The sequence below is a fragment of the Macrotis lagotis genome, chromosome X (genome assembly GCF_037893015.1).
Source record: "Macrotis lagotis isolate mMagLag1 chromosome X, bilby.v1.9.chrom.fasta, whole genome shotgun sequence".
NCBI classification, from domain to species: Eukaryota; Metazoa; Chordata; class Mammalia; order Peramelemorphia; family Peramelidae; genus Macrotis; species Macrotis lagotis.
In genome coordinates, this window is record NC_133666.1 from 210,113,990 (window position 1) to 210,129,461 (window position 15,472).

The window sequence follows — 15,472 nt, forward strand, 5'->3', positions numbered from 1 at the left end:
AGAAAAAAACAATTCTTGATAACAAATAGGAATACTCAAACAAACCAAGTTTGTATTTAATTGGTTATGACTGAAAACATACACTTGCAGACCATGACCTCTCCACCAAGTGGTAGGAAAATATAATAGTCTTTTTGAATCCTATTTTGGCATTGTGTTCTTTATGAATTTTTTATCCTTTCAATATTGTTTTCCTTTATATTGTTATATATATATATATATATATATATATATATATATATATATATATAAAACATTATATATTTCATACTAGTTTTTCTAGCTCTGCTCTTTTGATACTGTATTAGTTCACAGAAATCTTCCACAGTCTCTCTGAATGTTTCCCTCTTAAAATTTATTAGCATTAATATTCAATTTTAATTCAATTTTATTTTTAGGTTAATAAGCAATTATTTTCTCTCCTTCCACCTGCCTGATAAGAAAAGAAAATAGGGGCGGCTAGGTGGCACAGTGGATAGAGCACTGGCCCTGGAGTCAAGAGTACCTGAGTGGGGCAGCTAGGTGGCATAGTGGATAGAGCACCGGCCCTGGAGTCAGGAGTACCTGGGTTCAAATCCAGTCTCATACACTTGATAATTTACCTAACTGTGTGGCCTTGGGCAAGCCAATTAACCCCATTTCCCTTGCAAAAACCTAAAAAAAAAGAAAGAAAGAAAAAAGAAAAAAAAGAGGATCAAGACATCTAAAAAATATGGATAATCTTGCAAAATATAATCTGTCTGCTCTTGTCTCTGTTATGTTTCATTTTGCATATTGAATCTACTCAGGTGCCAAATAACATACTTCATCAGTGATCCTCTAGAATAATCCTTGATAATTGTATTGTTCAGAATTCTAAAATTTTTATAATTGTTCATTTTAAAACATTTTTGTTTTATTAGAAAGTGTTTTTATGGTTTTGTGCACTTCATTATTCAAACAAGTCTTTTTAAAATTCATTTAAGGACCCTTTATCATTTTTGGGGGGGGGTTGCAAGGCAAATGGCTTGCAAAGTGGCTTGCTCAAGGCCACACAGCTAGGTAATTATTAAATGTCTGAGGCCGGATTTGAACTCAGGTACTCCTGACTCCAGGGCTGGTGCTCTATCCACTGTGCCACCTAGCCGCCCCACCTTTGTCATTTTTTACAGCATAATGTTAGCCCATTACATTTATATACCATATTTTGCTTAGCCATTCCTGTGATTTCAGTTCTTTGGTATCACAGAGCTACTACAAATATTTTTGTACATATGAATCTTCTTGTTTTCTTTTTGATCCTTTTTTTGGTATAGATCTAGTAGTAGTATCACTGGGGCCTCTTCTTATAAATGAGTTGTTCAGCTCCTACTCACAATAAAATTTTATTTTTTTTGTATCCTGTAATATGTTTATTCAGTCCCCTATTGGAACATAGTTACTTTATGACACTTTCCAACAACAAAAGTATTGTCTTAAACATTTTTGTATATGTAGGCCCTTTCATTTTCTCTTTGATCTCTTTGGGTATAGATATACCTTGTAGTACTTAAGTATATATACTGTTCCATGACTTTTGGAATATAATTCTAGATTAGCATAATTAGTATTATTTATAGTTTCTCCACAGTCCATAAACATTTCTTTGCTGCATGACCTTTTCTTGATGAAATTTTCTTGTGTCTTTTAAAAATGACTGTTTCCCTTCCTAGGAGTTTGTATCTCTTCTAGAACTTTCCCAGGAATTGTCTAGTTCACTGAGGCTCAGCAATCACTCTACAAGTTCTTTCAGTATTTAGGGATGCCATTTATTCTAGGTCAGGAGAACTTGAATTCATTTAAGGCAGACTGATGGTCTACTCTCTTCTTGTTTATCTTGGTATCAAGATACTGTTGGCTAACTTGTCAATAATCATATAACATAAAGATCATTTCCCTTGGGAAGAGGAGGTAAATAGAGCAAAATAATTCAATATTTCTACTTGCCCTCTGCCATCAATTGTCATAGTCCCTCTTAGTTCAAGCATAGATCCTAACACACACACACACACACACACACACACACACACACACACACACTCACATTCTCTCTCCCATCACCCTTGTTATTGTCCTTAGCTTTTAGTACCAGCATCAGCTTAATCCAAAATTTGGCTTTTCTTTTATAGTTCTGTGCCACCCTCTCACATTTATCCCATGTTATGTCTCCTTGCTTCCATCTTCTATGTATTTCCTTTTTTTAAATTTTTTTTTAGGTTTTTGCAAGGCAAACAGGGTTAAGTGACTTGCCCAAGGCCACACAGCTAAGTAATTATTAAGTGTCTGAGGTTGGATTTGAACTCAGGTACTCCTGACTCCAGGGCTGGTGCTCTATCCACTGTGCCACCTAGCTGCCCTTTATGTATTTCCTTTTAAAATCTATGTTGGTTGATGAGGTATATCCACATTAGTCTCTTCAAACAATCCCATATTTTTCTTCATTGAAATTGTTATGCTTTGTATCTTCTGAATTCCATTCTTAAAAAATCTTTCATTTCTTTGGGGCTTGCTTCCTCTGTGATAGATAAAAATATAAAATCTAAGGCAAGTAAAATCATCATTACATACTAAGTGCTGGGGATAGAAAGAAAACAAAAGTACAGTCCTTTTTTTGTTTTTAAGGGACTTACATTCTAATGGAGGAATGCAACATTTAAATAAATAATAGTATATTACAGAGTAACCCAAAAGTTTTATATAGTGTTAGACTATTAAATCTTTAGCAGACATTTTTTTGGTCCATTAAGCTAATTTTTCTTTTCTGCTTTTCTGCTATCATCTACTTCAGTCATACTCTAAAACTTAAGCGTAGATTACTTAAAATTGTACCAGAATTTTTAGGTAGCAGATATACAGAGTAGATGGAAGACACTGAGTGTTGTGAGTGAAATTTAACAAAGGTAGGCTGAAGCACATTTTTCCCAAGCAAGATAATAGTTTATTAATGCTGCACAAATCTATAATAAAGGAGTCAACATCCAGAGGAAGAACTATGGAGTCTGAATGTTAACCAAAGCATATTATTTTAACTTTTTAAAACTTATTTTATGTTTTTCTTTCCCTCTAATTCTGATTATTCTGTCATAACTTGACTAATATGAAAATATGTAAAACATGATTGTATTTGTATAATACTTGCTGTTGTGGGGAGGGTGGAGGGAAGAAAGATAGACAAATATGGAGCTCAAAAGTTTACAAAAAGATGTCTTGAAAATTATCTTTGCATACATTTGGAAAAAATAGCATGTCTACACTCGGGTGTTCTACTATCTACTTATGCGACCTTGAAAAATTCAAAAGGTTATTTAACTCAAAAAATTTATAATAAAGGGGTCAATAGTTTGCCTCAATTCATGCCAAAGATCCCAACATGAAGACTTAACTAATTTTTATAAGGTTAGAACAGAACAGAATAGGTAACATCAGGGGTTGAAGACAACATGATTTGTTAGAAAGCTGAGACTTGGGAGACAGTATGATTGATTGGAAGTTGTGCACCCTCTCCTTCCTTACTGGGACTAAGAAATATTCATTGTTTGAAGCCACCTGCAAGGTCAATAACAGTGAACCAGACATCCTTGAAGAATAGTTTGGTGGTGCATAGATACCAAAACAGACTGGTGTCCATATGCATTCTTCAAAGTTAACATTTTCCTTGAGGTGAGAATAAAACACTGATTGTCAGGAAAGTTAGATACTTTTAAACTTACCTCATAATTGGCCTCTGAGTTTCTGAACTAAGTTCAGGAACAAAGATCCATGACTTAGGTAGTAATAGGGCAAAATCAATTAATTGTAAATATACATTAGAATCAATTTAATCTTTTCAATTTCCCCCTTTGATCAATGAGAGACATATACACCTCTCAAAGATTCTCAAGCTAATTCTATAAGATATATAGCATAGTCATTACTAGTGGAGCACATTAACATAAATTTTTCCAGAATAAGATCAGAATAAAACTTTAGCATAATATCTAATATAAAATCTAAAAAGAATTGAACAGAGGATCAATTCAACAAGGGTAGGTAAAAGATTGATTAATTATCACATAAACTATAGCAAAGAGGAGAGATTCACATATTATCAAGATACACAAGGAAACCCATAAAACTTAGATACTGTGAAACACTAAGCCAGAATAATATGCTAATGATCATCAACCCTAATATCAAGTCTCTTAGTATCCCAGGAACTCACTCCCAATGACCGTTTTATCAGCACATTTTATCTTGGATCTCAGATGGTCCTTGAAATTGTCTGGTTTCTGGAAACATCTTCTCTAGGACATTCTGGAATAGTTCTTACTGTCAGAGTGACTCTGAAGGTATTCCACTTCAGTAAATTTGCTTGCAGAGTCTTTTAGTTGTTCTTAGTAAAATCTTTTGCAAGATCTTAGTTCAGGAGCAGCTGGGTGGCGCAATGGATAGAGCACTGGCCCTGGAGTCAGGAGTACTTTTGAAATCTGGCCTCAGACACTTAATAATTACCTAGCTGTGTGGACTTGGGTAAGTCACTTAACCCCATTGCCTTGCAAGCAAAAAAAAACAAAACTAAACTAAACTAAAAGATCTTAATTCAATTTATTGCAACTCCTTAAGTTTTACTTCTCCAACAATTAGTTCATGGGATGAAAACCAGTTCAAACCTTATGATATGCTCTTATTAACAGTAAAACTATAATGATAAAATCAAATTAGGAATTAGGAATCCATAATTCACTTAAAATTTAAGAAAATTTAATTGTGCATATCCTGTTTTTTTATCTATAGCTAGACACTTTATTTGATATAGAAACTGCTTACAACAGACTGAAAGAAGAATCTTTACAAACAAATAAAATGATGAGAATCTGACTTGTAAAATGAGTCTTTCTGGTTTAATATTTAATATTTACCAAAATTGACATGGAAGGTATTATGATTTATCTACTTTTGATCTAAGTTGACAAATTGTGATATTGATTTATTTAGGAAATTTGAATAACATCTGAGTCATCAAAAACAAACAGTTTAAAGCCTTTTAACTTAAGTGTTAAAAGAAACCACCAAGTATCTGACTTAAGCAAAGGGTGAAAAACATAATTTTATATTAAAAAATTCAATTTTAGAAGTTATTAAAGCATATGTAAGATCTGCTTAACCTCATTGAAAATTTAAAAAAAAACCCAAATCAATAAAATTTATTTTTTAATTTTAATTTTTTTCTAATTACATATAGAGTTTTCAACATTGATTTTTTGTAATATTTTAGTTCCACATTTCAGAATTTCTTTCTAAATTGATTAGTACTTTAATTTGTTAAACTCCCAAGTGTCTAATTAGAAGGCCTAAATCAAACTTACTTACTTTTTGATGTTATCCCAATTTACATAAACTTCCTTTAAAAGGGCTAGCTAGATCTATTTAAAATGTAAGCTTTTTTTTTTCACTTTGAAATTTCATTGATTGCTACTTACAAAATGACTTTTTTCTTTTTTTTAATTTTTTTTAAATTTAAGGCAATGGGGTTAAGTGACTTGCCCAAGGTCACATAGCTAGGCAGTTATTAAGTGTCTGAGGTCACATTTGAACTCAGGTCCTCCTGACTCCAGGGCTGGTGCTCTATCCACTGCACCACCTAGCCGCCCCTAACTTGTTTCTAATTTCCTAAATAACTTTTCTTCTCTTAGCTCTAAAACAATAAATCTGTCCTTAGGCGGTAAAAGAGTATTAAGAGACTTAAATATTATTTTCCATGTAACTCTTAGAATTACGTAGTTTCCTTAAAGCAAACCCTAAAGAACATTAACCCCAAACTCATTTGAGTATGTCAGCATTTATAAAACATATTTAAACCACAAAATGGAGATTTATAGTAGAGAACTTATAGTTCAGTCACAGACTAAATGTCTAATTAGTTTTTGATGTCTTAAACTCCTTTTGCCTACCCACTAACTTGGCATAGTCAGACAAAACAAACAGACATAGAAAAACACACAAACAGGAGCATTGCAAAATAAACATACCACTGAGGGAGCAGCTAGTGTTTCCTTATTGATTCTAATGTGAGGCTTCTGCCTAAACCAATTAAGGAGATTTGATACCTAAAAGCTACTGACAGACCAATTACCTGAGTACTGTTATTCTCAGTTTAATCAGTAGATGTCTCCCGAGATGATGCTAACACTCCAGGGTGATCAGGCCTTGGTAAAGAAATACTCATCAGAAAATAATTTAGGGGCGGCTAGGTGGTGTAGTGGATAGAGCACCAGCTCTGGAGTCAGGAGTACCTGGGTTCAAAGCCCCACTTAACCCCGTTTGCCTTGCAGAAACCTAAAAAAACAAACAAAAATTTTAATTCTTAATATTTATATTTCACTTTGTTCCTGTAAATCTTTCCAGGATTTTCTGAAATCTGCCTCCTCATCATTTCTTATTGGGGAATAATATTCCATTACATTTATATAACATAATTTAGACTTTGCTTTCCTTTGCTCTCTGTCATCGACCTCTATGGAGATGTTCCTAAGTTCAGCCATTCTTCAATTGATGGGCATCCCCTCAATTTCCAGTTCTTTGCCACTACAAAAAGAGCTGCCATAAATATTCTTTGTTACAAACCTCGTAGTGATGTTGCAAATTCAAGGGATGTGCACAGTTAGATAGTCCATTAAGCATACTTTGAAATTATTCTTTAGAATGGTTGGATCAGGTCACAACTCCATCAACAAGGCATTAATGTCCCAATTTTCCCATATCCTCTCCAATATTTCCCTTTTCTGTCATATTAGCCAATCTGATAGGTATGAGGAAGTACCTCAGAGTTGTTTTAACTTGTATTTCTGTAATTCATCTGAAAACTGCCCATTCATAGCCTTCAAACATTTATCAATTGGAGAATGACTTGTATTCTTATAAATTTGAGTTCTCTATATATTTGAGAAGTGAGGCCTTTATCAGAGAAATTTGCTGTAAAATCCTCCCTTCCCCCCCCATTTCCTGCTTTCCTTCTAATCTTGTCCACATTGGTTTTGTTTGTCTATTTTTTTTAGTTTAATAAAAATTATCCATTTTATATCCAATAGTTCCTGCTCTTGTATTTGCTCACAAATTCCTTATTTTTATTTTTGATAGGTAAAATTTTCCTTGCTCTGCTAATTTGCTCATGATATCACCCTTTATAATAGTTTAAATCATAAACCTATTTTGATCTTGGCTTGGTTTAGGTGTGAGATGTAGGTATAAACCAAGTTTCTGCCTATTTGATTTCCATTTTTTCCGGTAGCCTGGATCTTTGAGTTTATCAAACTTGATTGTGCACCTAATTGATTACACTGATCCTCCACTTGATTTCTTAGTACCGGATTGTTTTGATGATTACTGCTTTGAAATAGTTTGAGATTTGGTATGACTAGGTCACCTTCCTTCACATTTTAAAAATATTCTTGACCTTTGTTCTAGGTGAATTTTGTTATTATTTCTTCTAATTCTACTAAATAATGTTTTGTTGGTTTGGTATGACATTGAATTAAGTATGTTAATTTTGGTAGCATTATATTGGCTTAACCTCTCCACGAGCAATTAATATTGTTCCAATTGTTTAGATCTGCTTTTATTTGTGTGAAAAGTGTTTTGTATTTGTGTTCTCTTGGCAGGTAGAATTTCAAGTGTTTTATATTATCTGCACTTATTTTATTTTATTTTTTTATTTTTTTTAGTTTTTGCAAGGCAAATGGGGTTAAGTGGCTTGCCCAAGGCCACACAGCTAGGTAATTATTAAGTGTCTGAGACCGGATTTGAACCCAGGTACTCCTGACTCCAGGGCCAGTGCTTTATCCACTACGCCACCTAGCCGCCCCTATCTGCACTTATTTTAAGTGGAATTTCTCTTTTTGTCTTTTTGTTGCAGGACTTTCTTGGTAATATGGAGAAATGCTGATGTTTTTTGTTGGTTTATTTTATATCCTGCAACTTTGCTAAAGTTGTTCAATTATTTCAACCAATTTTTTAGTTGATTCTCAAAAGTATACCATCCTGTTATCTACAAAGACTGATAGTTTTATTTCCTTATTCCTATTCTAATTCCTTCAATTTCTTTCCCTAAGATAGAGTTATTTAAATATTATATTTTCTTCTTTGGTTAATTTGGGTAATTTGTATTTTTGTAAATGCTCATCGATTTCACTAAGGTTGTTAAATTTATTGGTATATAATTGGGTAAAATAGCCCCTGATAATTGCTTTAATTTGTTTTTCATTTACCTTTTTTCATTTTTTATGCTGGTAATTTGGTCCTCTTCTTTCTTTTTCCTAAATCAAATTAACCAATGCTTTATCTGTTTTATTAGTTTTTTTGTAATTGCATGCCTAATTTATTTATCTACTCTGTCTTTTTTATTGATATAACTGATTTTCAAAAATTCTGTTCACCTCTTCCTTCTTATTTTGTGATTAATGGAGAAGAAAAAGGTAAAAAATGAACTTCAGTCCAGGACATAGACAGCTTCCTACCATGCATCAGTATCTTTTCTAGCCCCTGCAAGAATTAAATATTTTTTTTTAGCTTTTTACAAGGCAACGGGGTTATGTGGCTTGCCCAAGGCCACACAGCTAGGTAATTATGAAGTGTCTGAGGTCAGATTTGAACTCAGGTACTCTTGACTCCAGGGGCCAGTGCTCTATCCACTGCGCCACCTAGCTGCTGCAAGAATTAAATATTCTAGCAATGAGCCACAACAGAAAAAGAGAGACCAAAAAGCAATCAAGATAAATGCTATTTAGAAGGAATCCAAAAGTAGTACTAGAGAATCAAAAGAATAAAAATCCAGAATTAAATAATATATAGAATCAATGAAAGAATTCTTTTTTCAGACAAAAAATTTAGAAAGTGAAATTTAAAAATTTTAACAGATAACATAATGTGAAGATGAGAGTAAGGGAATTTTACTTGACTATTTAACTGAGGAATAGAGAAAAGATTTTATATAAACAAAAAGGAACTAAATAAGAAAAAATTTAAAAACTAAGCCATTAGTGGGATAGACTTCTGGGTAAAGGGAGCATAAACAGGTCAGAAAAGAGTTGCCTCAAAATAGATAAAGAAGAAAAGCATTTGTTAAGTACCTACTTGTTTTACTCACATTATGTCATTTGATATTCAACATTCCTAAGAAGTCAGTGTTGTACCTCCATTTTCCCACTGAGAAAACTGAGAGATGTTAAATGACTTGCCCAGGAACTTGTTCTTAGATCTTCCTGACTTTAACCCAGTGCTTTATCCACTGTGCCACCTAACTAAAATAATTGAAGAGATATAATATGTTTTCAGAGGAATAAAATCTTAATTTAAGAACTTAATATAAGAACTTGAGAAAAATATAAATCTAATTAACAAAACCCCTTAATCTATTGTTTACAAAGAAGCACATTTTTTTTACTTTATCCTAGAGATACTAGGAAGCTAGTATCTCTTTTTTAATTGTTTTTTTAATTTTGCTATTTTCCCCCAATCTCACTTCCCTCCCCCACCCCCCCACAGAACTGGCAGTCTGATTGACCAAAATTGAATGTGTTGAGAGAGAAATCATATCCTTAAGGAAAAAATAAAATATGAGAGATAGCAAAATTACATATAAGATAACTTTTTAAAAAAAATGAAAGGTAATATTATCTTTGATCTTTGTTTAAACTCCACAATTCTTTCTTTGGATACAGATGGTATTTTCCATCACAGATACCCTAAAATTGTCCTTGATTGTTGCACTGATGAAATGACCAAGTCCATTAAGACTGATCATCAGCCACATGTTACTGCTATGGTGTACAGTAGTCTTCTGGTTCTGCTCATGTTGCTCAGCATCAGTTTATGCAAATCCTTCCAGGCTTCTCTGAATTCCCATCCCTCCTGGTTTCTAATAGAACAATAGTATTCCATAACATGCATATATTACAATTTGTTCAGCCATTTCCCAATTAATGGACATTCACTCAATTTCCAAAAGAAGCACATTTTTTAAAAGTCATGCACCAAATTTAAAAAGAAGTTGTAAAAAAGTTTTCTATGTATCCTGTTATATATAAAAAAAAGAAAGCCATAGTAATAGTCATGGTATTAGACAAAGCGAAAATATTCTTATAAAGGGATTAACATGAAAAGAGATTAACAAGGAAACTACATGATGCTGAAAGGAATTATCGAAAAGAAGTCATTATTAAATTTATATGCTTCAGTGGCAGCTAAGTGGCGCAGCGGATAGAGCACCAGCCCTGGAGTCAGTAATACCTGAGTTCAAATACGGCCTCAGACACTTAATAATTACCTAGCTATATGGCCTTGGGAAAGATACTTAACCCCATTTACCTTGCAAAAACCTAGAAAAAAAATTTATATGCTTCAATTCTTTAGCATCTATATTCATAAAGGAAATGTCTGAACTACAAAAGGTGTGGATAGTAATGCAATAATGGCAGGAGATTTCAGTGTCCCTCAGTTTTAGGTAAGTCTAACAAAAAGATAAAAGGAAAATAGAGAAACTAGAACTAAAATATTTCTAGTACTTTCTAAATGGTACTGCTAAAGAATATAAGTGTTTTTCAGCAGTAAATGTAACTTTTACCCAAAAATTGACTGTGTGTGTGTGTGTGTGTGTGTGTATTAGATCACAGAAATGTTGCAAACTAATGTAAAAAGTTAGAAATAGAAAATACATCCATTAAAGACTATCATGACACAATAAAACATTTAACTGATTCAGACTGAAATAGAGACATAACAATGAAATTCCAAATAAGGAGTGGCTCTTTCATGAGTTAAATTTAACAGAATGGCACACTGAATCATTTCTCCAGGTAAAATATCCTTTATTTACAGGGGCATGCCACCTTTTAATACAGGATGGACAAAATAGCCTTGCCTCTGACCAAAAGACCTTGAATTGAGGGTGTAACACATTTTTATAAGCATAGAAAAAAGATCAGAACAAAAATCATGTAACTGGTCCTACAAAGGTGTGAGAGATTATGATTGATTGCATCAAAGAAAGCAGATGACAAACACCTCTGTACCTCTCAAAAAACGCATTTTTTAATTTTATGTGTCTTATGAACATCTTGAGATACCTGATAAAGGCAGACTTATTGGTGACTGAGAAATGAGACAAAACCACCTTAATTGTTAAAGCTTGGACAAGGTCAGATAGTATTAGTTTCTCAAGGATACCTCACAAACCTTTCAGAAAATTTTGAGAATAATGTTATTATGAAAATATTAAGAAGAGAGTTTTTCTTTAAGTGGTAATCATTGTAGGAAAACTTTTAGTATCTAACTCAGAGAGGGGGAATTTAGCACATATAAGCTTTTGTTACTATCAGAGAAGAGAAATGATCACAGAATAAAATCATAGAGTAAAATCTTATAGAGAATATAGGATCAAAAATCAATTCCCACAGATCAAAGAATAAACTTATAAAAATAATTATGTGAAAGAAAATGAAGATGAAAAGACATACCAGAACTCCTGGGATATGTAGCTAAATCTTGGGGGGGGGGGGAATCATACTTTGTTAGAGGCACAAATTTTTTTTAAAATACTGTTATTAGATATGCATTAAAGTAGAAATCCAACATGAACTTAAAATAAGAATTGGAGATCTTGAAAACAAGAGAAATAAATAACCTAGAAACCAAAAACAATAGAAATGATGAATCAAATATCTGGTGGCAAAGAAATAGAAATGGAGGGAATGTTATAAGTCGGGGAATGGCTGAATAAATGGTAGTATATGAATGTAATAGAATATTGCCATGCTTTAGGAAATGATGGATATAGCAAAGCATAAATAAGTAGAGCTATGAAAATAGTATACTCACTGTTTTCAAAACTATAAATAGAAAATTACACACTAAATCAAATGTGAATGTTGCAAAATTATTAAGAACAAGTGATTGAAAGAAGAGATATGAGATTTTTCAACGTAGTAAAAGTTCTACATGTATTGTCCGTTGTCTATATTTTCAAAATTTTTCAGTGTATGACCAATTGTGTTGATTTTTTCTCATTTCTTATTTGACTTTCAAAAAGATGCTTTTTTAAAAAAATAAAATGACTTCCTTAGAGTAGGAGAAATTAAAATGAAGTTTAAAAAACAAAGTAGATTAATAAAAAAAATTTATAAAGAAAGGAAAAAAAGAAATAGAAAAATTCTTTTTTTTTTTTAGGTTTTTGCAAGGCAAATGGGGTTAAGTGGCTTGCCCAAGGCCACACAGCTAGGTAATTATTAAGTGTCTGAGGTCGGATTTGAACTCAGGTACTCCTGACTCCAGGGCCTATGCTGAATAGAAAAATTCTTAAAGATTTAAAGTGGCAACTTGAGTTACCCCTAGGGCCGAGGGCAGTAATCTCAAGGTTTAGCAGGCTAGGAGGTTTTTCTGTTCCTCCACCTTCCTTTCCTCCACCTTTTTTTTCTTTCACACCGAAATACTCAGGTTTACCAAGGATGTCTTAGCTTATCCCAATATTGTTATTTTTCTAACATCATCCATAGATAGCTCTTTACCATAGGGTGCTATGGACTAATGTAAGGCAGGATGCTGAAAGACTGCTTTGTTCTTGAAATACAAAATAATGTTTACCATTTTGGCTTCCTAATTTACAAGGCAGATAAAGAAGTGGTTCTAAAACTTAGATATCCGTGTGACTCTAATGAGTGCCCTATTTATGCCTACAAAACAAGTGGTATAAAAGAATTGTTTTATCTACCTATAAAAATGCAAGTGCTGAATAGAGAGGAAGGACATAAGTTAACTAGTTTTGGTTCTTTTGAATTTAGAGGCAAGACTTCCCCTTGTCTTCCTTACCCCTTGGAAATGGTCCTTGAAATAGTGGCTGATGACTCAGGTCTTCATAGTATGAGAGAACCATGAGGTCTAAGAAGGCACTTGACCCTTTTCGTTAGGTGATTTTATATACCTTGGGTTGGGAATGGAAGCACAATGAATAGGAAGCACAATGAATAGAAGACCAGTTCTAACTCATCTTCCTGAGTTCAAATCTGGCCTCGGATACTTCCTAGCTGTGTGACCGTGGGGAAATCACTTTTCCTTGTTTACCTCTGTTTCCTCATCTGTAAAAGGAGCTGGAGGAGGAAATGGCAAACCTCTCCAATATTTTTGTCAAAAAACCCCCACAAGGGATCAATAAAAACTCAGATACGACTGAAACTACTCAACACTACCACCAGCAGATACTATATATCCAGGGGAAAGTCTTAAATTATGTGTAAAACAAAGAAATCTTTATGCTTTTGCTTTTTCATCTTATGTATGGAAAGGAGATTACTTTCTACCATCATTCCCTAACTTCCAGTTGTTGGCAATCTTATCTACTTTATATTTAAGGAACTTCTAGAAAATTAAATCTGTACCACAGCTGAAAAACTTACCACTTAAAGTCCTGGCTTCTCTCTCCAACCTGCTTCTTATATTTTTTAGTGTGTATAGACCTGACCCTGACCTGCCACAGGTTTAAGGGAGTTTTCTTTATTATACTGCATGTCTCATTTGTGCACTTTCTCACCATATCCAACTCTCCTCCCAAAGGATCTACCGCATAATAGCAAGTCTACTTCCAAGCCTCTGTGACTTAATTTCAGTTCTATTTTAGGAATGAAGCAGGGATAGGGTCAGTTATTCCCCATAACTGAATTTAAGTATGGTACTTAGAAGCCTTGGCTTCCATTTAGAATGTACTTTATTATTACCTAATATACCTTTGCTTTTTGGAAATAGTTTTATTTCTCATACTAATTTTATTTATTTGACTTCTGTTTTTAGCGTCTTGCTCGTACTGGAATAATAGTTACTACAAGTGAAGCGGTGCTGTTACAGCTGGTAGCTGACAAAGACCATCCAAAGTTCAAGGAAATACAGAATCTAATTAAAGCAAGTGCCCCAGAATCTGGTCTACTTTCCAAAGTGTAGAATTTGAAAGGATTGGCTATTAATCCACCATATATAAGAACAAAATCATAAACATTGATGTGCTGTCTTCTCACGTGTACTACAATTGAAATGTTAAAAATTGACTACTTTTTTTTGCTTGTCTTCACAACATTGATTTGATTAGTTTATTTGGGTACTAGAATTTGTTCACAAAAATCAAAGATTTTTCGGTCTTTATTATTTATTTTCATCCTTCATTCCATCATTGTTCTTTCATTACTCTTGACCCTGTTGTAACAGCTCTTAAAAGTTCATAATTCTGTGAAATTTCTCAATTGGGCACTTTGTTAATAATAAAAAGTACCTGTGAGTGGTTTCACTTCTGACATTAACATAATGTTCATGTATAAATGTCATATGTATTCCATGCTTTCTCACAATGTAAACTGATTAAATGAAAATTATTTTAAAAGAATTTCAAAAACATTTTGAATTTTTTTCAATTAAAAAAGTGTTTTATTTAAGTAGAAGCAAATTCTAAAGTCAAATGTATTAGTTTCTTTGGGCAGCAGAAGTTAGTTCTTATCTATTTTACTCACTATTGCCCTTTTACCTCTAAATAGAGACTTATCAGACCCCAATATTCTTATTCTCTCATTGACTTTATTATTACATTTTTCTCTCACTTGATAGTTTCTGTGGATCTACTTTATTTTTTTCCTGGAGGAAAATAACTTCTTCATTAGAGCATCTAACTCCTTCAATTTGAAGTTTTAGGGTTTTTTTTAACTCCTCATTATATATGGTTGTTCTTTTTCTTCCTCTCTTCCTCTGCCAATATTCCTCTAGAACTTCTTAACAAGGGTTAATTTTTCCCTTAATCTCCCCCCCCTTTGAAATCCTAGTTCCATTTTTCAAGGAATACCTTATTGTCCATATTAACTGGAAACATGGAGAGGAAAGTTCTTCATTTGGGCTTTACCCTGATTAATGTGGCAAAACACAGGACAAGGAGAAATAAAAGGAGTTCTTTTTTGAGAACATCAAAGTAGTAACACACTGACAGACTTATCACTGGGGATCCTTTTATTGTTTAGGCCAAATGTCAGCAGAACAGACCCAACCTTGCATCTCATTTCCTCCTCAGGGTAGTTAATTAAGCCCATGACAATTTCCAGGTAGGTACACATGACCAAGAACAAAAAACTTAGTGTCACCTTCCTCAAACAAACTCTCCCCAACACTGAGGGACAAGCAGGTCTGAGAACAGAGTCACTGTTGACATAATTTTCAATATTAATTTGTTAAGGGTATAAGAATAGGGGAATAGAGTTTTTACAATTTATTTGAAGCTGGTTAACTTGTGGAGGATCCTATGTATACTAGGTCTATGGGAGTCATTTGGACACTTAGCCATGAAAAACTGAACGAACTGCCTTTATTTCAGTCATTCCCAACTCTTCATGACTATTTGGGTATGGTTTTCTTGGCAAAGATACTAGAATGGTCTGCAGTTTCCTTCTCTGGGCAATTT

The 15,472-nt window shown here is 33.3% G+C and overlaps 1 protein-coding gene across 1 annotated transcript in view; it reads left to right on the forward strand.

Annotated features, from left to right (window-relative positions):
- ISOC1 (isochorismatase domain containing 1) overlaps nucleotides 1-14,126 on the forward strand; it is a 37,821-nt gene extending 23,695 nt beyond the window's left edge. The window contains exon 5 of the mRNA XM_074205671.1: nucleotides 13,831-14,126. Coding sequence (XP_074061772.1) covers nucleotides 13,831-13,977 — 147 coding nt within the window. The 3' untranslated portion in view covers nucleotides 13,978-14,126. The remainder of the gene's footprint in view (nucleotides 1-13,830) is intronic.
- The last annotated feature ends 1,346 nt before the right edge of the window (nucleotides 14,127-15,472 follow it).